The sequence below is a fragment of the Panthera tigris genome, chromosome C2 (genome assembly GCF_018350195.1).
Source record: "Panthera tigris isolate Pti1 chromosome C2, P.tigris_Pti1_mat1.1, whole genome shotgun sequence".
NCBI classification, from domain to species: Eukaryota; Metazoa; Chordata; class Mammalia; order Carnivora; family Felidae; genus Panthera; species Panthera tigris.
Genome location: NC_056668.1, coordinates 83,603,419 through 83,626,886, shown reverse-complemented (window position 1 = coordinate 83,626,886; position 23,468 = coordinate 83,603,419). Strand labels below are relative to the sequence as shown.

The 23,468-nt window shown below is 39.5% G+C and overlaps 1 protein-coding gene across 6 annotated transcripts in view; it reads left to right on the top strand.

The window, feature by feature from the left end:
- Window positions 1-22,473: 22,473 nt before the first annotated feature.
- ATP11B (ATPase phospholipid transporting 11B (putative)) overlaps window positions 22,474-23,468 on the top strand; it is a 129,120-nt gene continuing 128,125 nt past the window's right edge. For 5 of the 6 annotated variants that reach the window (XM_042956596.1, XM_042956597.1, XM_042956599.1 and 2 more), the window contains exon 1: window positions 22,476-22,727. In XM_042956596.1, the coding sequence (XP_042812530.1) occupies window positions 22,701-22,727 (27 nt within the window). In that variant the 5' untranslated portion in view covers window positions 22,476-22,700. Of the gene's footprint in view, window positions 22,728-23,468 lie in introns of all 6 variants that reach the window. The other variant, XM_042956602.1, reaches the window with a different exon arrangement.

Genomic DNA, 23,468 nt, shown 5'->3' with positions numbered 1-23,468 from the left:
GGTATCATCACAGTGTAATGATTTTAGCTTATCTGGCTCCTAACTAAGATTATAAACTACTTGGGATCAGGGACTATTTTATCTTTGGATTTTCAGTATGTGGAATGGGGCCTGCCAGTGTGTATTGAATTAATTAGCAAGTTTATTCCATAAATTAGTAGTACAAGACAAATATAAGGTCAACACTTCTACCAATGGGATGATTTGGAAAGAAATGGTGATGAGAAAACTAAAACCTGTCTCCTTTAGTATTTTCTCTAAGAGAGAATCAAACATAGCAAGTGGGATCATCTGTTCATGACTTTTAAAGGCACATTTTCAGGAACATAATTCACTGGAAGAAAAGACCACTTTCATATATAATCATGGTGTCAGTTTTGCAAAATCTGTTGGTAATTTAAACACTGCTTCTTGCTATTTGGGTTTTTTGAAATACATTGGTAATAGGACTCTCCAGAGAGAAAGAGACTTACAAGGAAATGGCTCATGTGATTATGGAGACTGGCAAGTCCAAATCTGCAGTGTGGACTGACAGGCAGAGAAACCTAGGAGGACTTTCTGTGCAGATAAAGTCCAAAGACAGTCTGCTGAAGAATTCCCTCTTATTTGGGGAAGGGTCAGTCTTTTTGCTCTATTCAGGTCTTCAACAAATTGGATGAGGCCCACTCACATTACAAAGAACAATCTTCTTTACTGATTAAAAATATTAATCTCATCCAAAAACACCTTCAAGAAACACCCAGAATAATGTTTGACCAGGTATCTGGTCATCCCACAGCCCAGTCAATTTGACAGAGAAGATTTACCACCATAACAGGAATGTGGCAGTGTTCATTGTTTATTAGTCTGCATATTGTAGGTTTAGCGTAAATGTCAACTGAATAGACTATTGCTAGTTTTGTGTAATTGTGCATAGCATAGGCTTTTGCTTCATAGAGACCTGAGTTTCAGCCCCTTTTATGCTAATCTATCTGGGTGACACTTAGTATGTTATCTCAAGATTGCACACTTCAATTTCCTCGTTTGTATTTTAGAAATAAAAAAAGAAATAATAGTAATAATTAGTACCTACTTCATGAAGTCATTATAAGGATTAAAATTAAATGCATGTAAAGCACTTAGTTCAGTATTAAGTATAGAGTAAGAAGTCAATAAATGTTCACTATTGTTCCAGTTATTTCCACATGATTTTCTCCCCTAATTGAATGATCAATTTCTCTAGACAGAGAATTTAGTTTTAATCTCTCTCAATCACCCTCCATGCTTAATCCATCATATACATCTGATAAGTATTAATGGGTTTAATTGGTTTAAGATTCTATGACTTGCCTTTTATGAGGAGAATGCTAGGGGCAAGACTACATTTTAGTAACAGAATTTGTGTTCCTGTTTTTTTAAAGAAACAAATGTGGAAAATATTTCATATGCTATTGAAGTAGCAGGGGAAGCTAGACAAAATCCATGAAGCATAAATAAGCTCTCAACAGGCTCTGGTGAAAAAAGATAAGGTCCTTCAAAGGAATAAATGTATTTATAAATGGAAAGTTCTGGAGCACACGTGTAGCATTCCACAGGCTTCAGGCACATAACTAAATTGGTGTGAGTTCTATCTGAAGAAACTCCAGATTATTTTGAAACAAATCCAAGATATCATATCATTTCTTCTACATATATTTCAATATGCATCTTTGGGGGGGAAAAAAAGGACTTCCTGTTTAAAATCACCTCAGTACTATCAGTCCCTCCCAAATCAGGAAAAATTCCCTAATACTATAAATACCTAGTGCTCACATTTTCCTTTTTTAAAACATTTTAAAAAATGGTTTGTTCAAATCTAGATACAGACAAGGTCCATATATTGTTATTAATTGCATTTTATTGGGTTTTTTTCCTTTTATTTTATGTTGAAGAAAAATGTCACAGTCCCACAAACGGCCTCACTGTCTCAATTTTGCTGATTGAATATCCATGGACTCATTGAACACATTCCTTTAGCCTGTGTATTTTCTGTAAATTAAACCTAAGATGATCATTTTTTAAGATTTTTTTCATCTTTCTTTCTTTCTTTCTTTCTTTCTTTCTTTCTTTCTTTCCTTCCTTCTTTCTTTCTTTATTTTTGCTAGGGGACAAACTACCTCATAGATATTAGTATAGTTCCATCAGAATGTATACATCTGGTTGTCTCCCTGGGATGCAAGCGGGCATTATTGAGGTATGCCTCTATAATGATATTCTCATTCTATCATTTCTTCCTAACTTTTTGGCTATAATATTATAAAAGAGAAACCTTCCTTCATTACTATTAGGTCATTGTGAGGTACAGGTCATAATTGGGCCGTCAATGATTGAAACTGTAGTTTCATTACAATTTTAATAATTAAATGTTATAAGTTTGACATTATATTGCAGAATCAATCATTTCTCACCACTGTCAGCTGCTGGATTGTGTCTGTAGTCTGTGCAGTACACATTTATATCATGAAATAAACGCTCATTTTCAATTAAGGTTGATGAAAAAATGTGGTACCTCGTTTTTAAAGATGATCCACCAAAATTTAATCTATACCCCTAAAATTGATTATTTACTTTATAATAATGTTTTACTGTGAATAAAGACATAATGAATGTACTCATCTTTTTATTTCTCAAAGGAACAAAGGACTTGATTATGTCTATTGTTCTTTATTGCCACATTCCTTTCTAAAGATTGTAGTAACTTACAGTGCCATTAAGAATGAGTTCATAATTTCACTTCAATGTTGACAATTGTTATAATAAAAAGTTAAACTTTTTGGGGGTGTCTGGGTGGCTCAGTCCATTAAGCGTCAGACCCTCGATTTAGCTCAGGTCATGATCTCAGTTCGTGAATTCAAGCCCCGCATCCAGCTCCGTACTGGCATTGCAGAGCCTGCTGGGATTGCCTCTCTCTCCCTCTCTCTCTGCTCCTCCCCCACTCATGCTCCTGCTCTCTCTCTCTCTCTCTCTCTCTCAAAAATAAATAAATAAGCTTAAAAAAATGTTTTAAGTTAAACTTTTTTCTATATTAGTTGATATAAAATGCTATCTTAAAGTTGCTTTCACTGGCATTTTTCTTTTATTACTATCAAGGATGAATGTTAGTTCCCATGTAGTTTCCATGTTGTTTACTAACTATAGTTCCTCTTAGGTAGAAGGGATATTTTTCTCGAATTTTTAAAAGACATGTCTGAATAACATAACTATACAATAGGAGCAGGGAATTGCAGAATCTGGTGAATTCTTTTCACAATTTGGCTTCCTAGGAATAGATATAAATATTTCTGATTTTTACTTTTTTGGAAAGTTGGGCTGATTATACTTTAACTGCAAAAGAAGGTTGTTCAGTGAGTTTATATACTTCAAATGTTATGAAAAAGAGAGTATTGGGGTGCCTGCGTGGCTCAGTCAGTAAAGCGTCCAACTTCGGCTCAGGTCATGATCTCAGTTTGTGATTTTGAGCCCCGCATTGGGCTCTGTGGTGACAGCTCAGAGCCTGAAGCCTGCTTTGGATTCTGTATCTTCTCCTCTCTCTGCCCCTCCCATGCTCCTGCTCTGTGTCTGTCTCTCAATAATAAACGTTAAAAAAAATTTTTTTTAAAGTATCCAGTCATTATTTTAAATATTTTTTAAAGTATGACTTTAAAATATAAAGGTAGCATTACAAAAAGAAACGTTACTCCAAAAGCAATCCTGAATCTTATTACACTCAGTTATATCACTGAACTTGGGATCGGGAATTTTCTCTGAGTAACAGAACTATTTGCCTCTTATATTCCTATTGGTGCGGGGGGTGGGGGGGTGGGGGGGGGTGGAAGAGAATAGATATAAGTTAAAAGTTCCTTAAAAACCAGTTCTTATGAAAAAATCTATTTGTTTAGCAAATAGTAATTAGTACATTGGGTTTCTTGAGGATGGAAGCAGGGAGTACTGTTTTGAGAAAGAAGCTTCCCTGAGGGTTTGAATAAATGATGACATATTCTCCTGTTTTTTTGTTTTTTGTTTTATTTTTGTTTTCTTTTTTTGTTATTGTTGTTTGATGTTTGTTTGTTTGTTTTTTCCATCAGAAAACCCAGAGGATTTAACAACCAATCATGTGAACACCCAGATACAAGTCAGCATGGTGTCTGCTTTCCTGAGAAACTGACTTTCCAAGCTGGACCCTGGTCCCGGCCTAATTCAGAGAAGCAAAAAGAGGAGAAGGCTCTGAAGAAGACGTGCACAGAGTAGCTGGCTGGACTTGGCTGCAGGTTAGATAGACCTCGTGTACTCAAATTAACTATTTAAATTATTTAACTTAACTATTAAATTATATTAAATATTAAATTAAACTATAAATTATAAACTTAACTAATTTAAATTATTTAAATTAACTATTAAATTATTTAAAACTGACAGGGATTTTTGCTAAACATTTTGGTTTCGCAATCTTCTTGAACCGGAGACAAAAATCACAGTGAGAGAATGCCCAGGTGACAATGATTTTGCAGAATATTTTATATCTCTAATGGATTTTACTTCTAGGAAATTTACGTCAATTGTTTTCCCTAGTTTACGGTGGACTTTTCTTCTTTTAATTGGCACCTTAGTGCCCGATTAAATAATGAGCAATTAGAATAGCAATAACATATAATTAACTTTTGAAAACTAGTGAATGTATCAAAGGGTTAGGCATTAGGAAATCCTAATTTTAAACCTAGCTTGTCAATGATGCGCTCTATCTCCATGCTTACTATTTCTTCCATTTCTGAAACTAACGTAAACCTGGAAATTATGTCAAAATAAATAGTAGCCAGAAGTTCCGTAATCACTCTTTTAAGTAGCACATGGATAAGGAGATATTCTCAAAGAATGGGAAATAAGTTTGTCCTCTGGGTGTTAAACCGAAAATTAACCCTGAGATGCACCTTTCAGAAACGAAATAGCCTGCCACATAATTAACATAGTAAAGGTAAGAAAGGTAGAGAAACATGGTCTGCCACAAAATACAGGAAAATGAGATTCACCGTGTAATGTCTGCAGAGCCCAGTTAATTTGTCTTGAAGAAAGGAAACCAAGCCAGCTTCTAAGTATCGGGTCTGCCTGGTAGGTTTTTCCTTAGAGCAGAAATGCGTGCTTGGGCTCTCTTAACGTAATGCCATTAAATTTAAGTCTCTCACAAGTACCTCATCTTCTAAGCTTATGCCCCTCAAGGTATAAGCTAATAGTTTAGATTCTTCTGGGGTTTCAGTTCAGAGAATAAACGGAAAAATATTAAACAGTAGATTCCCTGATCCCTAAAGGTTTGATTTCTCATTGTAAATTAATAAAGTACCTTTCTGGTTTCATATGTCAGTCCTCTGGGAGGTTTGCAAAATTGAGCATCCCCATTTTGATCAATTTCAAAATTAAAACTATATATATTTCTTTCTTTTTGAGAGTGTACAAGCGGGAGAAGGGCAGAAGGAGAGGGGGACAGAAGATCCCAAGGGGGCTCTGCACTGATAGCAGTGAGCCTGACTGGGGCTTGAACTCATGAACTGTGAGATCATGACCTGAGCTGAAACCAAGAGTCGGTCACCTAACCCACTGAGCCACCCAGGCTGATCAATTTCAAATATTGATGAAACATTTTCCAATCTGTGGTATTTGGAGCAGACTCTATGGTAAGTTAGTTCTCTAAGTCTTCACCAAGTAGTCCCCTCCGCATCGATGAATATCAAGCAAACCTTTTCTATTCCAAAATGTCTACACCCCTACTAGTGAGCATGGTGCACTCAAGGTCACACTTCAGCTACAGAATGTAAACATAATGGCGGATGCACAGGGATGACATCCAGAAGTTAGCTTTTCTTTCTCCTTCAGGTGAAACAGATCTCACTTGCTCCATCTCCTTTGAACTATACAGTGGCAAATATAGCTCCTTCCACATCTGAGGACCTCCGTAACAGGTGTTAAAATGATGGCTGCTCTTGTGCATGTTTGATTCTCTCACAAAGGGTAAGAGAAAGCTTGCCATTCTTGGAGTATTTTCATGACTATGTGTGAATGGAACATTTAGTCTCAGAGTATGGCCCTAAAGACAGTAGAACTGCCCACAACTTGGGTGACTTGTTTCTTAATAGACACTCCTCAGATTCCGGCGGGGGTGGGGTGGGGGAATCAAAGCAAAGAAATGAAGATAACACCATCATCACCAGTTAAGGCCCTCTCCAGGGTACCCACTAGAGATTCGGCCCTCCCCTTCCAGGTCCCTTCTGTCTTCCATCAGGGTCCCAGGGGATCCCCACGGCCTCCTTGCTCTGGCCCTCGGCAACCACGATAGCTCCTCCCTTAGCTGCTCCCCACCAATCCCAATCTCCCTGCGTAGTGAAGAATAACTCCAGCTTTAGGTGTGTTCCTACAACTCCTGAGCTCAGATTCTGCCCACAGCCACCTTAAACCTGTGGAAAGGAGACCATGTGGTCGGCTGCATCCCTTCCTAAATGCTACTGAAAGTTCCAGAATTAACCATCACCGTAGAGCTGTGTGTCCACAGCCTTAAGGCTCCAGGTGTTGCTCAGGGCCCAGGAGAGATAACAGATGAGTATCTTATTCCTGCTGCTGCTTTGGGGTGAGGTTGTTTGGTGCTGCTACAGGATACTTCTCTATTGGTCCCAGGGGTTTCAAATAGAGCCAGAGCCCCACTGTGAACTTGAATGTTACAGCAAGAGATAGGCACAGGCTGCTGTCCCAAAAAGCCAGAGTGAGGCCTCCATTGAGAAAACTTCTTGGCCCTGCCCCTGGTGCCGAACATACCTGCCAGAGTTCTTCCTGCTTATTCCCTGAGTGCCACATAGGGATGAAATGTACTATTTCTCCACGTCATTTCTGCTTTCCTCTAGTCAGATTTTCTTGTTTGGGTGTGTGGATGTGGCATATCCAATTCTGGAAGGCTTGTCACGTTTTGTTAAATAAAAGTGAACTTTGTAGTTGGCAGATTTGTTGATTTATGTGTCAGTGCTGAGAAACTGCCTTTAAAAGATACATAGCGCTGTTATAACAGCATTCAACTTTTCTTTAATACTAAGGATGGGGTTGTATAAGTGACATGGACATTTTTGTATGCTAAATTGGAGGCTACATTTTTATCAGAAATGGAGAAAGACACATGACACAGAAGTAGAGAAGCAGAGTCTAATGCCAGTGGTTTTCAGCCTTTGGTATTAGGACTTTGGACACTAAAATAATATCAGAATAAAGTATACAGTTTAAAAGTTTATAAAAATGTTACTTTTGTAACTTTCAATTTTTGGTTAGGCTGAATACCAAGGTTGCTATAATTGGGAAGCCAGTAATAAAATGAATAAAATAACTTTTACCTATAGAGAGATGACTGCAAATACAACATTGGCTAAATCAGTGAATATATTCACTTGTTTGCAGAATGATGCAAAGTAATACCCATCATCCTGGTACTTACATGCTTATTATTATTGCTGGGACTCAGGAGAACAATATTCTCACAGCTTCAAGGTAAATATTAAAAATATTGTGAAATTTAAAATTCACCGTACAAGTTGTCAGACACAGGGCACAGAATTCCAAAGCTATTCACACTGGAAAGTTAACATCAAAAGTCAGCTAGAGGGGCACTTGGGTGGCTCAGTCGGTTTAAATGTCCAACTCTTGATTTTGTCTCAGGTCAGGATCTTGCAGTTTGTGGGATCAAGCCCAGTGTTGGGCTGTGTGCTCGCAGCACAGAGTCTGCTTGGGATTCTCTCTCTCTCTCTCTCTCTCTCTCTCTCTCTCTCTCTCTCTTTCTGCCCTCACCCTGCTCACACTCTCTCTCTTTCAAAATAAATAAATAAACTTAAAAAAATCAGCTGGATTTCTCCATTTGTGTGTGTGTGTACACTGTAGAAATTAAGAATAGAGCTTTTAGCTTGAGGGGGACCTGGGTTTGAATCCTGACTCTGATACTCCCTAGGTGGGTGATCTTGGGCCAGTTGCTTAACTTTCATGGACTTATGTGAATTTTCCAACCCACAAAATGAGAACGATAATACATACATGCCTGCTAAGAGTCAAAATATTTAACTAACTGGTACAGCTTGGGAACAACTGGTACAGCTTGAGCACCAACTGGTCAGATAGACTTTGGCCTTGGCCCTGGAGCAAGGTCCTGAAGAGTTCCTACTGTGCCCAGTGTTACCTCTTCAGTTTCTAGATTTAAAAAGGGCAAGGCTGAGTGACCCCAGAAGCGCTGGGCAACCACAGAAACATGGTTGAGAGGGCATTTGGGGAATTTGGGGCACAACTCTTCACAGTCCACTATGGAAGTATTTCATATGTCTGTATGAAATATGTTTTAAGGACCAGTTAAAGGACAAGTTTGGCCATCTGGCTGTGTATCCTCATTATGCAGAATTAATGTTGAGGATTAAATGATATAATATAGGTAAAGTACTCAGCATGTGTTAAGTTCAATAAATGGTAGCTATAAAATAATAATAATAATAATAATAATAATAGTGCCATAATGGGAATAAAATAATACCAAACTCAGGATTACAGTGAGAATTAAATAAGAAAACATGTTATTTAGTTCAAGGCTTGGCTCTTAGTAAGTTCTTAACATATAGTAGGCATTGTTACTGTTGTTCTTATTACTTTTACTATTAGTGTTATTATGTAATGTGTGGTGTGGGGGCTAAATTGGGTGCAGTGGATTAAAAGACCCATTAGGATCAAGCAAATATTGCACATATCAAAGCTTTAAATGATGACTGCACTCAGGTTATAAGGTTGTGGGAAATAATATGAAAAAACTGGTGAGTAATTTTAGGAAAAAAAAAGAGTAACTCTTACAAAACATCTTCTGAGAATATATGTAGTTTGTCAAACAGGAGAAAAGAAAATTAAATTCATAAACATAATTGCATTTGAAAAATTGTTTACTATAAACCCAGAGACAGCAATATGTAAAAGGAAGTGACAAAATGATCGAATCAATTCTAACATACTAGAAGCAACTTAAATTTTAATTTTTATTGGTAATTTAAAATGATGGTATATTGTTTCCATTTCTGGAAGTTTATATCAGACATAAATCATATTTTTGGCTAAATTAGCAAACAGTTAATGATTTTTTCCTTAAATACACCAGCTCAAATCTTGAGAGCCTTCCGAAAGCTTTCTCAGACTATGTGATTTAACAGTTTCTCAGACGGTGGTTATGCAAAATGAAATAGCTACTTTAAAATCATCTGCTTGTTCTTCCTAAAATCGACATTCAAAACAGGGTAATTTAATAGATTTTGGGTTTGTGGGTTTTGAGCCTCAATTGTGTCTTGGCACTCAATAGTAAATCAATTAATTACCAAATTGCTATCTCATTTTACAATGATCTTAAAGACTCCAGTGAACAGTTAGTGGTCTAGCGGTTTGGAAAATGTGGGTGAGATGAAGTGAAACTCTATTGAACTTACTGACAACTGAAATTAACAGTATTTTCTTCTTAGTGACTTTATTTCAGGATGATATAAAGGTCAACCAAATTATTTTTTGTTACTCCATAAGGTAATCTTCTTCACCATTGTTCTACAGGAGGTTTGTCTGAGAACATCAACCACCTAATGAAGCCCAGAGCCGAACTGAGGGTCTTACTCTCGATTGTGATTCAAAGTTATGTTTCTCTCATCTTGATGGTAAGCTCAAAGCTAATAATTATTAGTCAATATCATACCACAAGTTCTGCTACAGCCTTAAAGGGATTTTTCCACTCAAGCAATCTTTTTTAAAAAAGCTTTTTAATGTTTATTTATTTTTATAGAGAAACAGAGTGTGAGTGGGGGAGGGGCAGAGAGAGGGAGACACAGAATCTGAAACAGGCTCCAGGCTTTGAGCTGTCAGCATAGAGCCCGAGGTGGGGCTCGAACTCATGAACCGTGAGATCATGACCTGAGCTGAAGTCAGACGATTAATTGACTGACCCACCTAGGCACCCCTCAAGCAATCTTGAGGGAACAGAGGTTCCTACCACCTAAACTCTGTTTAAACAGAATTTTTTTTTTAATTGTACTCGCAGTAATCAGACTGTACTTCATTATTAAACATACAGTGTGCATATGTAATTTTCTGGCTTCTGCTGATTCACTAGCTTTCAAAAGGTTCACTCTATCTGAAGGATGAAATAAAGGCAATTGCTTGCAGAGAAGGATGCTGAAACCAATTGGGGCTATAGAGAAAAAAAGGTAAGAGCAAGATATTGAAGACCTACTCTTATCCACAGAGATGATATTGTTGAAGACAAAAGTATAGAGAAGTAACACTGACTTTGAACACTCCCCCACACACACTGTGTATCCACAAAGGATATATCTTTTACGCCATAATTATTTTCTCTGCTTATTGGGGGGAAAACCTGCTATTTATTAATAATTGGTATAAAGAAAACTTCTATATTAGTTGCAAGAATGTATAATGTTTAATAGTGTGATTATTGCATCACAGGTAAATTGCATATTTCTGTAAGTAGCCAATGTAATTTAATTAAATATACTTTAACTCTTCGTCTAACATTTAATCAATAGAAATTCAAGCCAGGTGAATAAAGAGGAATTAAAGAGCAGGCTACACTTGCTCAGCTCTGATAATTATTCTTAATAATGTTAAATAAAATATTAATATTTAAAAATCATCCAAGTTATATTAGAACAGGTGACTGATAGCAGCAAATGCCCCACTTTGAAGAATGCAAATACTTTTTGACATTCTCCCAGGTTGGATTCAATGATGCATCTCCTTCGACTCTGATCTGAGGGCCAGGGAGAATTTGGGAACTAGGTTTCTGAGGAAGGGCTGAGCGACAAGAGGAAGAAAGGAAATCCAGGAAGAAGAGAATTCCAGGTTTCAACTGGAGACAAATCCCATCTATAGGTTCTACAAAGAGCCCCAATGAGAACTGTTAAGATTCTGAGACACTCGTATGTCCATGATCTGGCCTCAAATAAGAACGGGTTCTTTTTGGTACTGACCCAGTGTACCTACTCTGCTGCTGAGAAGCATAAGATCTTGTTTAGGAGTTGGTAATGGAGTAATCATTTTAGGGAAGCTATAGGACAATATTAAATCTACAACCTAAGTACCGCATCAGAGTTTAAATAGCAACTTGATAAAACCCAAGAGATGGAGCAAAATTGAGTGCAACCTAAAAACTGGCATTTCTCCCAGTATACCATTTAATTAATTAACATGGAGAAAATTTTGCATTTTATTGTCTGACATATCAAAACAACTCAATAAAGTAAAAACAAGATGCTCTTCAGAATTCTAATGCAATTTTGTGGAGCTCTCACATTCATTAATTACAGAGTTGGATGAAGGCCCATTAATTAGAATTCAGATTCACATTTTCAAGGTTAAGTTGTATTTGCATCTTCCTATACAGGTACATAAATAAAAACAATATATAAAAAATAATAATGAGGGGTGCCTGGGTGGCTCAGTCAGTTAAGCCTCTGACTTTGGCTCAGGTCATGATCTCACAGATGGTGGGTTTGAGCCCTGCATCGGGCTCTGTGCTGACAGCTCAGAGCCTGGAGCCTGCTTCAGATTCTGTGTTTCCCTCTCTCTCTGCACCTCCCCTGCTCATACTCTGTTTATGTCTCTCTCTCAAAAATAAATAAACATTAAAAATAAAATAAAAAATTAATAATACTGACTAGGGGCACCTGGGTGGCTCAGTCAGTTGAGCATCTGACTTCAGCTCAGATCATGATCTCACAGTTCATGGGTTCGAACCCGACGTCGGGCTTTTCACTGACAGCTCAGAGCCTGGAGCCTGCTTCGGATCCTCTGTCCCCCTCTCTCTCTGCCCATTAGTTCATGCTCTCTCTCCCTCTTTCTCTGCCCCTCCCCTGCACATGCTTGCCCACTCTTAAAAATAAATAAACATTTAAAAAATAATATAAGTAAAATATGCACATATATGTATGTGTTTGAAAAGTTGTTTATCTTCCCTGTTTTGATTGTGAGGGTTTTTTTCCTCTTTTTTCCCACACTACAGTGGAAAGTAACAGACTGGTGTATTTAACAGTAATCTCCTCTTTGTTTACAGTGATAATATTGACCCACCATTAGATGTTTGAATTGAATTTCTGGTCATTTCATGCTCATGATTCCACTGAGTTACCTGCTCTTTCTTGTCCTACTTTGGAGCTGAAAGTGCAAGCTATGGTCATGGGACAAGTTTTCCTGTGTGTAAAGCTAACAACCACTTCTGAGGGTTGAGACTACAATTTTACATTCATTAATAATTCTGGATAAAAATCAAGTGAGCTAGTAGAACATACACAAATCACCTTCCCATGTCTTCATATGCATGCATAAATACACACACACACACACACACACACACACACGGACAACATTACTCCTGCTTTGTACAGATAAGCTGCAATCTTCTTTTCTGCAGACAGGATGTTTCTTCATGCAAGGTCACTAAGTGTACATATGTTGATTGGCAAGAAATATTGCTCCATCTAGAAAAGTGACCACTGACTCAGAGGATCTGGTCAGTGAACAAGCAGGTCTTAAGTTGGAGGTGACAGAACTAAGAAATTTCTAAACCTTAACTTCCTATGGACCTTCTTTACTCTATTTACCTGTAATGTCCTACATAGGTGCAGTCAGTAAATCTCTGAATACTGTCAACATATATTATTTTCATATTATATTCAAGATGACAAATATAAAAGTGTGCCACTTTTAACAACTTAATTCTAAGACAGTACCCCGGGTCTTAAACTATGAACTCCTTGAGGGCGAGTATGTGGAACTGTTAACCCACAGGCACCTTGTGCAACAGCTAACATTCCCTGAATGCTCAACAAATATTTGTTGAATAACTGAATGGTGACAGAAGAGGTGAGGGTGGAGGAAGAGAGCCAGAATCTAGCCTCTGGATCAGAATAGCAAAGCCTTTGGTATAATTTTGTGAATGGACCTTCTAAAACTGTCAACAGACTGATTGTAATGACAGATTTACAATATCTTAGTCTAGGAATTCTCTAGAGGAAATCAATTTATTTCACTGGAATAGCAACAATAGTCTGTGAAGTCTTCGATTAAATCAATATTGTGCAGGATAACACCACTTAATTCATTTGTCCTTCTCTCCTGGTGAGTCATCTTAGTTTATCTCCCTTGAACTCATAAAAGTTCAATTTACTATTCTAGAACATTCCCTGATTTCTTCACTGGTCACTTAAAAGTTAACATTTTACAGGTTAGGTGGTCAAGAAAATGAATATTTGAGTTCTTCAACTTCACAAACTGAGTCCCTGCCCTACAGAAGAATACTGTGTCACAGGGAAGACAGACATTAAGCAGATTGCAGTAAAAACTTACATGGTTACCAGCGTGCAAAGTATTTGCACAGGTATGGGACACTGTGGGAATATTTAATGAGGACGGTGCAGAGTTACCTGGACAGCTGACTCAGCACTTGTTTGAGGCACCAGCAAAGGCTCAAGAAAGAGAGAGGGAGAGAGAGAAAGAGAGGGAGCAAAAGCACATATAAGGCAGCATGTGTGAGAGAAGGAGATAATCTGAATCAGAAGAAAATCTAGAAAGAAGTTATTCTGAATATGTATACATTGTGTTGTATGTCATTTCATAAAAAAGTACATGTTTCACACTTCTATTTTGTGTTTGAGTTCATATTTAGGTGTTTTGGGGGAGGAGTCAACAAAATTTTTTAAGTGCTTAGCGTTTATAAATGTCCCCGCTCTGCAAGGCGACCTAACCTCTGAAGGGTAACTTTTAAGCTGAGACTTAAACAACGAAGAATTAGCCAAGTAGGAAGAAAGTAGAGGATATCAGAAGAGATTTCCAAATAGAAGGTATGTGCAGAATGTGAAATGATCCAGGGTGCCTGAGACCACAGTCTTGGCTGCATTCATCTATCTCCTCTCTTCTGTAGGGAGCCATTGGAAGGCCTCCTTGCCATGAGAGCCATGTTGGGACATTAACCACAGGTAAATGTGCAATCACAGTAACATAGATACAGGGTTTAATTTGTCCAGCTTTATTTATATGACAAAACATTTTTTAAATGTTTATTTATTTTGAGAGAGAGAGAGAATGCACGCACAAGCAGGGGAGGGGCAGAGAGAGAGGAAGAGAGAGAATCCCAAGCAGACTCTGAGCTGAGCATGAAGCTCGATCTGGGCCCGATTTCACAACCATCAGATTATGACCTGAGCCAAAACCAAGAGTTGGACACTCAACTGACTGAGCCACCCAGGTGCCCCTACAAAAAAAAATTTGAATACATATTATGTCCCAGGCCTTAGGTTAAATGCTGGGGACGCCCAAGGATTTCTGCTGCTCTAGGTTATTGTGGATCCATTGCCAGATTTCAGTTATTTCCAGCTGAGATCTTCCTCTCACCTGACTCCCTGAGAAGTGTGGCTTCTGCTGGTTATGTTTTGTTTCTGCCCCAGCAGCCTATCTTCTATAATCCCAAACCAATGCAGCCCCTGTCTTAGCTCATCCCAGAGTCCTTCTCCACTAAGGAAGCAACCGGCTTTTTGCCTTTGTGTGAATCTCTTATACCCTTCCTTAGTGGTAAGCTATTACCAAAATCAGATGGTCAAGCTAGCCCCTCAACAAGTAGCTACTCTCATCCTGTTTCCCATACAGATGTCTCTTTGAACTAGCATTTCTCAATACTCAACTTCCAACCCATTCTAGTTGTTGCAATCTTAACAAACATTGTTCTTAATTTCTCTTTGACTCAGCATGTTTTGTTCTCGCTCGCATTTTTTTTTCTCCTTTCATATATTGCCTTACCTAGCTTCAGCTTTTACTCACTGAATGTTTACTCATTGCTTCTAGTCAACCTGCTACACACACAAGTTAGCATTGATAGTCACTTGTAAAGTAGTGAAAATACATATGTAATTGCTGTGGAGGTAAAGGAAATCACATAATCTTCAGATTAGATTACAGTAAAACCTTGGATTTTGAGTAATTTGTTCTGCAAGTGTTCTGCAAGACAAGAAAACATTTCTAATAAATTTTAACTTAATAAATAAGTGATGTCTTGCAATAGGAGTAGTATGTGATGCTGAACATCACATGATCACACCTGAGCCAATGGTTCTCTCTCTTACTCACTGCAGGATTGTGGGTGATCGTCTCCCATGCTCAGATGCTTAGTCTCAGGCCATGGTGTTTGGCAGAAATCAGTGATTTTTCAGAAGGTTGGAAGGTGCCCACAAATGACACTAGTGTATTTTTTTGTCACTTCAAAGCACCTACGGACAGTCCTTTGCTTTTCCATACGAGAGTAAGCTTAGGAATGCTTTGCTTCATTCTAGGTCAGGCTGACTGCAGACATAGACCCCTTCTTCTGCTTCCTTATTGCCAATTACATTAAATACAGTATATGACAAGAGCTTATTGATACTATAGTCAACATCTGTGCAAATGTATACAATGACTCGTGCAGAAAAAAATTCCATTGAGCCAATAGATAGCAGTAATTCTGTTGGTGATAGTGAAAGTCATCCTACACAATAATCCTCCTCTCTCTTGTCTCCCTCACACCAACCATGAAGATTTCCAAAGGTAAGTGCAGGTTAATTTGTTTATTTTTCTTTATATTTTGTATTTTCTTTATTATTTTGTATTATATTATAGTACTGTAATCATTTTTGTTTAACATTTATTTATTTTTGAGACAGAGAGAGACCGAGCATGAACGGGGGAGGGGCAGAGAGAGAGGGAGACACAGAATCGGAAGCAGGCTCCAGGCTCTGAGCCATCAGCCCAGAGCCCAACGCGGGGCTTGAACTCACGGACTGCGAGATTGTGACCTGGCTGAAGTCGGACGCTTAACTGACTGAGCCACCCAGGCGCCCCTGTAATCATTTTTATATGAGTATTTTGGGGCTGTGGAATGAATCATCTAAGTTTCCATCATTTCTTTTTTTTTTTTTTTAACATTTATTTATTTTTGAGACAGAGAGAGAGCATGAACAGGGGAGGGTCAGAGAAAGAGGGAGACACAGAATCCGAAACAGGCTCCAGGCTCTGAGCTGTCAGCACAGAGCCCGACATGGGGCTCGAACCCACGGACCGCGAGATCATGACCTGAGCCCAAGTCGGATGCTCAACCGACTGAGCCACCCAGGCGCCCCTCCATTATTTCTTATGGAGAAATTCGCTTTGATATACAAGTGCTTTGGATTACAAGCACGTTTCTGGAAAGAAATTTGCTTGCAAATAAAGTTTTTACTGTATCTGGGATTCATTGTCTCATCTTAAAACTAATCTTTATGAAAACAAAAAACAAAAAAAAAGAATCTAATCTTTATAATGAATGGTTATGTCATACTTTCCTTTATTCCTTTTATTCAGAAAAGATTGAAATTACAATCTTTTGTCTTATGAAATACATACATTACAGTAAGATGTTAGGGAAGTGAACCAACCAACGGGAAACTAAGAGCAGACAAGTAAAAACTCTGGATACAAGTAATTCACAAAATGTATAGTGTAGTCTGGGTACTTGCCATAAGGAAGCCTCTGAATTTTTAAAGTATGAATACATGATGGAAGGAAACATATTCATTACATAATTCAAAATGCCCAGAAGATTATAAAACAAACTGTTACTCAAGAGAAGCACAGTCATTTGTGGTAATGAATTTCTGCTGGTTCTTGTTAAGAGAACATGATGAACAGCATTCTCACCTGCACCTCCACAGTAAAAACAGTTGTGGGATTCCTCAGGCTGCTTCTCTATGGTCCCCAGACTCCAGCTGTTCATATCTCCCTAAACTTCAGTTCAGTAAAAATAATCACTGGACAAGCTAAAACAAGACTTTCCAAACAGATTTCTGATCACTTTTCTTTAATCTAAAGATAAAATTTAGATCACCCAAATAGAGTGAATGGTCTTCAGGAAATCTTCCATTAACACTATTGCTCCCAACTGAGCATTTCTGATATCCACAAAGCAGACAGATATGTTGGCAATTTAGGGCATATTCATTTCCATTAGTGCTCAGCAGAACTGGGGATAGGGCTAATATTGTTTTATAAAAGTTTAAGGAAACAGAGGGGACCTAAGGAAATATTTGTGAACTAAGCCAAGATTTTCCTCAGAAAACAATTGTGGATCCATTCTAATACAGATAATGCAGTCATTTACCCCCATTTTTCAATTGTGGTAAAACAGACATAAAATTTATGGTCTTAACCATTTTTAAGTGTATATTTCAGTGGTAGTAAATATACTCATAATGTTGGGCAACCATCACCAACATCCATCTCCATAACTCTTTTCACCTCTTTGAAAATTTATTTTATTATTTTTTTTTTACTCCTTTCATCTTGTAACAGTAAAACTCTGTACCCATTAAACTCCCTATTTCCCCCTCTCTCCAGCCCCTGGCAACCACCATTCTATCTTCTCTGAATTCAACCTAATGCAGTCATTTAAAAATAATTTTTTTAAAATATTTATTTGTTTTTGAGAGAGAGAGATACAGACAGAGACAGAGACAGAGCCGCGGAAGGGCAGAGAAAGAGGGAGATGCAGAATTCGAAGCAGGCTCCAACTCTGAGCTGTCAGCACAGAGCCCAACACAGGACTCGAACTCAGATACCATGAGATGGTCACCTGAGCTGAAGTTAGAAGCCTAACCAACTGAGCCACCCAGGTGCCCCTAATGCAGTCATCTTAATCAGAAAGAAAAACACTCATAAAATATCTTACATCAAGCAGTGAAATTTCCTCATGAAGCTCACAACTTAAAATATGACAAAACTAATGCCTCTAGATGGCTAAATAATTTAATCTATTGTGTAGTGCAACTAACAAAAACTTGGTTAGGTTTCGAGACTGTCAACAACAGTGGCTTTGGTTTTGCTGCAGCTGATCTGAGGCTATCACTCTTTCTGTTGGTAATTCAATCACAGACTCTTGTCTATTTGAGTGTCTCCCCTCTTATGACAAGTAAAACTAAGTGAAAAAAAGTATACAGGTTCATTTTTCTATATTTTACAAGAGAGGTGATAGAATGCTGCATCTGGTTCATGCAAAAGTAGGATTGAGTTATTAAAGGGCAACTTAAAAATAAGCAAGAAGGAAGGTGCTGACCATATTTATGTTTGCGTACTTTAGCTCTTCAAGAAAGAGGTCAATTTTTTTTTTTTTAATTTTAGAGAGAGAATGGAGGAGAGCGGCAGAGAGGGAGGGTAGAGAGGGAGAGAGAGATAGAGAGAGAGAGAGAGAGAGAGGGAGAGAGAGAATCTTAAGCAGGTCCCACACTCAGCACAGAGGCCTACACAGAGCTCCATCCCACAATTCTGGGATCATGACCTGAGCCAAAATCAAGAGTAAAACACTCAACTGACTGAGTCACCCAGGTGCCCCAAGAAAGAGTCGTTTTTCTGTATTCTAACCTTCATAGTGGTTTTAAGTTTCAGTTCTATATAAGCGTAAATAGCCAAAAATTAAAACTGTTTATGTAACTTAGTCCACAATTGATACTTGTTTGGGAAATTTTCAAGAAAATCTGCAAATATGTAATGTGATATTGTTCTTAATGAATTTCTTCACAAGGTGATAAATATATAATCCTTGTCAGTGCTGGAAAAGGTTGCTTGAAGTCTGTTTTCTCTCTGCCTGAAAGCTGATCTAGAAATTCCGGAATGATAATTAATCAGAAAATTACCAGAAGTGATAATTAATCACTTTTTAAGTGGAATAATGTATAACCTACTAGATTTATGATTTTGAGAAGGTAGAAAGTTGTCCTTTTAAAAAATGAGAAAGAGCAGATTCTAGAGAGCATCTAATGGCTCCCATTGCTGAAGAAATAATTAAGGCATTAAGGCAAAAGACTGGTAAGACTCTGTGTCCTCCAATCAGACTGACCCTTGAAGAGTTCTAAGAGGCACACAACACAGAGTGGCCTGAGTCCAATGGATGATGACCACTGGTCTTACTGCATAGCCTGGGATCTACTGAAATCATTCAGTATGCTTTGCTTTATATTACTTTGATGTTCCTGAACTAGGTATTTTTTCCTTAACTACTCATTTACATATAAGTAAACTGATATGTAAATGATATCAGAATAACTGATTTATTTAACAAACATTTATTGAGTACCCTATAGACACTATGGGTACCGAAATGAATGAGCCAGAAATTTTGACCTTAACAAGCACATAGCCTGTGCTTTCTATTGATCGTCCAAGACAATCAAGAAAAATATCCTTCTTCGTTTTGTTCTTTGTTATACCTGTCACACTAAACCAAGAGATGTATTTTTTTCCCCTGGGATTAAACACACCTCACAAGTGTAACTAGCACAGAATTATATTAACAAGTTTACTCAAGAAAAAGAACCATTTCTCATGAATTCAGTGGCTGTTATGATGCTGGTAAACTTATTCTCTTGGAAGGTCTGTCACCTCACTGGGAATGGCTTAAGTTTCAGGTTTCCTTGTCTGTCACCAAACACAGCTTCCTACAACATGCTTTATTTACTTCTGGCCCTTTGCCAGTCTAGCACTTTTGAACTCAGTGCTTCACTCTAGCAGTAATTTCATATCTGACCTTTCTTCTCTCTCCTACTTACCACGTATAGTGTCTATGGAATAACATTCTGATTTCATCCCGTCATTTCCTTGTTCAGAAAATTCCAGGGATTGCCCATCTCCTGTAAACTCTTGTGACTAGCTGGAAACTCCCCCAGCGCTATGCTTATCCTTACCCAACCCCACCTCTTATTACTATTTATTACTCTTATTAGTTGTAACTCAAACACCTTGAGCTTTCTCCACTCTTTGAGTATTTGTGCCTGCAGTTATTTAACTGATACCTGTCTGTAACTTCTCTTTCCAACTAGGTTGTGAACTCCACCCTGAAAGAAGGGGTCACCTTAAAAGTTGCATTTGTGTCTTCTCCTAGTTTTAGGCCATTGTTATGCATACATTTGGTGCTCACTACTTAAGAAATAGCTGTGAAATGAATAAATTACTACTGACTCCAAACACATTTTTTAATTTTTTTTTTTAAATTTTTGGGAGAGAGAGAGAGACGGACAGAGCATGAGTGGGGGAGGTGCAGAGAGAGAGGGAGACAGAATCTGAAGCAGGCTCCAGGCTCCAAGCTGTCAGCACACAGCCCTACTCGAGGCTCAAACTCATGAACCGTAAGATCATGACCTGAGCCCAAGTCAAACGCTTAACCAACTGAGCCACCCAGGCGCCCCTCTTTCTTTTACAGCTGGTGCCTGCCTTACATCCTGTGTATTCCCCTGTCACTGCTTTTTAAACCTTTCCAACTAAACCAATAGGAAGAAATTCTTTTTATATTGTGGCCTTAATATTATGCATGTGTCTACAAGCACACACACAGACCTGAAACAAAAGTTTCACAAAACAATACATATTACACTAGGCAATATATTCTGATTTTTCTGTTTCTATTTTTTTTAATGCCGATCATGACATATTAAGTTCATTTCATTACCACTAATGGGTATACTCTACAGTATAAAAATACTCTATGCTTTTTCGATTAATATGAGGTATATAATATTGCTCTTGAAAAGTGCTTTGAGAACAAAATATTGCTTTGAGGGTTCATTCTATTCCTGACAGTCTGAGCTACAATTATGATCTTTATAGTTATCTTAAGATCACTCCTCACCACATCCCACCATAGCATTTAGAATCAAGTCCTCTTCCCACTTCTACCTTTTGAAATTTAGGACACTGTTAAATAATGCACAAAGTATCCTCTAGATTTCTACTTCTAACATAAGAAGAATCAATACAACATTGTCTTGATAAATGTTAGTGGCATATATATAAAAATTTCCAGGCCTAATTTTAATCAGACCACTTGCAGGTGAAAAGTAGGTATGCTAAGTAGGTATGGTCATATTTTTGTTTCTCTACATATCTTTAGCACACAAGTTTTGTTGCTTGACCATCCAGAGTCTGAATCCCAGCTTTGCCAAGTTCCTTACTCTGAGCAAATTTTTAACCTGAGCCTCCATTTCTGTATCCATACAATGGAAATAATAATATCAACTTCAAAGGATAGAGGGGAGTTAAATTAGACCATGCAAGTAAAGAGCATAGTATAGGGCCTGTGACACACAAGTGCTCCATGCACGGTAGTAATATTTTATTAGTATAACAACAAGTAAATGTATCTCAAACTTCCTTTTAGGGTCAAAAAGCAAGTTTCAATCATAAGAACAAAAGTGAGATTATTTTTTCCTTTAAATACCTAGCTAATTTCTATAGTTGGATTACTTATAATATTCCGCTGCTGGTTTTATAGGTCATAAACATCCCTAAGGAAAGGCTCTATCTGTGGCGCGGGATACTCATTACATAGTAAGGAATGTTTATAGAAAGGAAAATATTATGTACATATGCAATAGCTTGCCTGGTCATTTACTCTCATTTCTGTTTTCTCTCAAAAAGAAAAGAAAAGGAAAGGAAAGAATTGCTTTAACCGCAAACACCTGTACGTTCGTGAAGTGTGCTTTAATTCAGCAAAAATACTGCACACAATAAATGTATATAACACTCAAGACGTATATGCGGCTACTTTTGAAGAAAACGAGACCTGGCGCTTCATTTCAGTCTTCCAAGTCAAAGCCTTGGCTTTTCTAGTGGCTTTTATATTCTTCCTTACCTTTATTTATCCATACCCTTATCTTACCTGGGTCTTGCTACTTCTGAGTGTTTTTGATTACAGGAGTTATAGGGAAAAAACTACCTTCCCATAGAAAATATTCTTCCCCTAACCTGTTCAATTTAGCAAGGCAAAACAGAGTATCTCTTCCATTCTCCCGGAAACAGTGGTCTAGAGTGGACCAGGCACAGGGGAGTTGCAACTCTTCTCAACGTTACTCAAAGGCAGTGGTCAAGATTCCCCTAGCCCCAGCTCAGTCATTTGTTTAAGAAGGGAGCTGCGTTATGCATTAAGACAAAGACTTTGACAATTTAATTAAACCTAAACTTTAGACCTCTGGGAATTAACCTTCAGTCGTTACACCCGAGATTGTGTGTATGCGTTTTGGGGGACGGGGGTACCAGAGAAGGCAGACAGCCACAGGAGGTAGAAAGAGGAGTCGGCAAGAAGCTGCAGACTCTGGGGAGAGACAGGCGCGATTTAATCCTACCCCTGGGATGGGGGCCAGGGAGACAAGAGGGCAGAAGCTGCACCTGGCCACACTCGCGGCTGGCCCCCCCACCGGCTGACTCTGGTTCCCGAACGCTGCCGGGCGCGCCGGGCCCCAGGGTCCGCACAGCCCCTTTCGTCACGTCCGGGGGCGGGCCCGGGAGCCGGGGGCGGGCCCGGGTGCGGCTGGGGGGCCGGGCAGGGAGGGTGGGGTGGTGGTGGTGCTCCGGGTGACAGCGGTCAATAATGAAGGTGGCTGCGGCGTGGCGGCCGGCTCAGCTGCGCCGGGCGGGGGCGGCGCCGGGGCCGCGCCTGTAGGACCTCAGGGCCGGCGCGGCGAGATGGGGACCCGGCGCGGGGAGTGAGGTGGCGGCGGCGGCGAGCGGAACTTCAGCCAGGGGGGCATTCCCGCTTCCCCCTCTGGCTCGTCAGCTTCCACCTGCAGCCCCTCGGCCCCCGCGTGCCGCGGGACCGGGACGGCGACGGCGGGGGCATGTGGCGCTGGGTTCGGCAGCAGCTGGTAAGTGCCTCTTCCCCTCCCGGACGTCCGCCGCCGCGCGGCCTCTTGGGCCCTGATGGCGGGGTAGGGCTGGCGGCGCGGAGCCGCGAGGCCGGGGCTCGGGCGCCGGGCTAGGCCGCGACGGAGACGCGCGCGGGGCCGGAGCCGGAAAGCCCCTCACGGCCCCCGCACGCGTCTCGCCTCCGAGCCCCGGACTTCGCGGCCGGCCGGAGGCGGCTGCTTCCTCCCCGCGCTTCTGATTTCCTCCCTTCTCGCCGCTCCTGGCGCCACGGCCGCGAGCCGGGGTCCGGAGCGGGTTCTGCGTCCCCCCTGAGGAAACAGGGCGAGGGTACGGAAGGAGACTGAGGGTTGGGGAGAGCCACGAGGCTTGTGTTTCCTGCCCTTAACGATTTGGGACACATTTGAGCGAAGGGGAGGGGAAGGACTTAATCTTCAGCCCCGTCTTGTCACTGTTTGCAGTTGGGGTGTCACGATTCAGTGTTGGAGTTGGTTATCGAGGAGGGTACCGTATCTCATGTAACCACTCGCCTCGAAAGAAATTTTACTCAAGGCCTGGGTGAGGGAAAGAAAATATTCCAACACCCCGTCTACTTTCGGAAAAGATTTGGACGAAAGTTAAGAAGAACTATGTTTTCCTTCTTACCCTGTCCTCACCCCACCTCAAGTCAAACTTTTGGAATGTGAACCTTACTTTTTTCCATTCTCTCAAGGCAGTTTAAACGAGACAGGTTTGGAACCAAT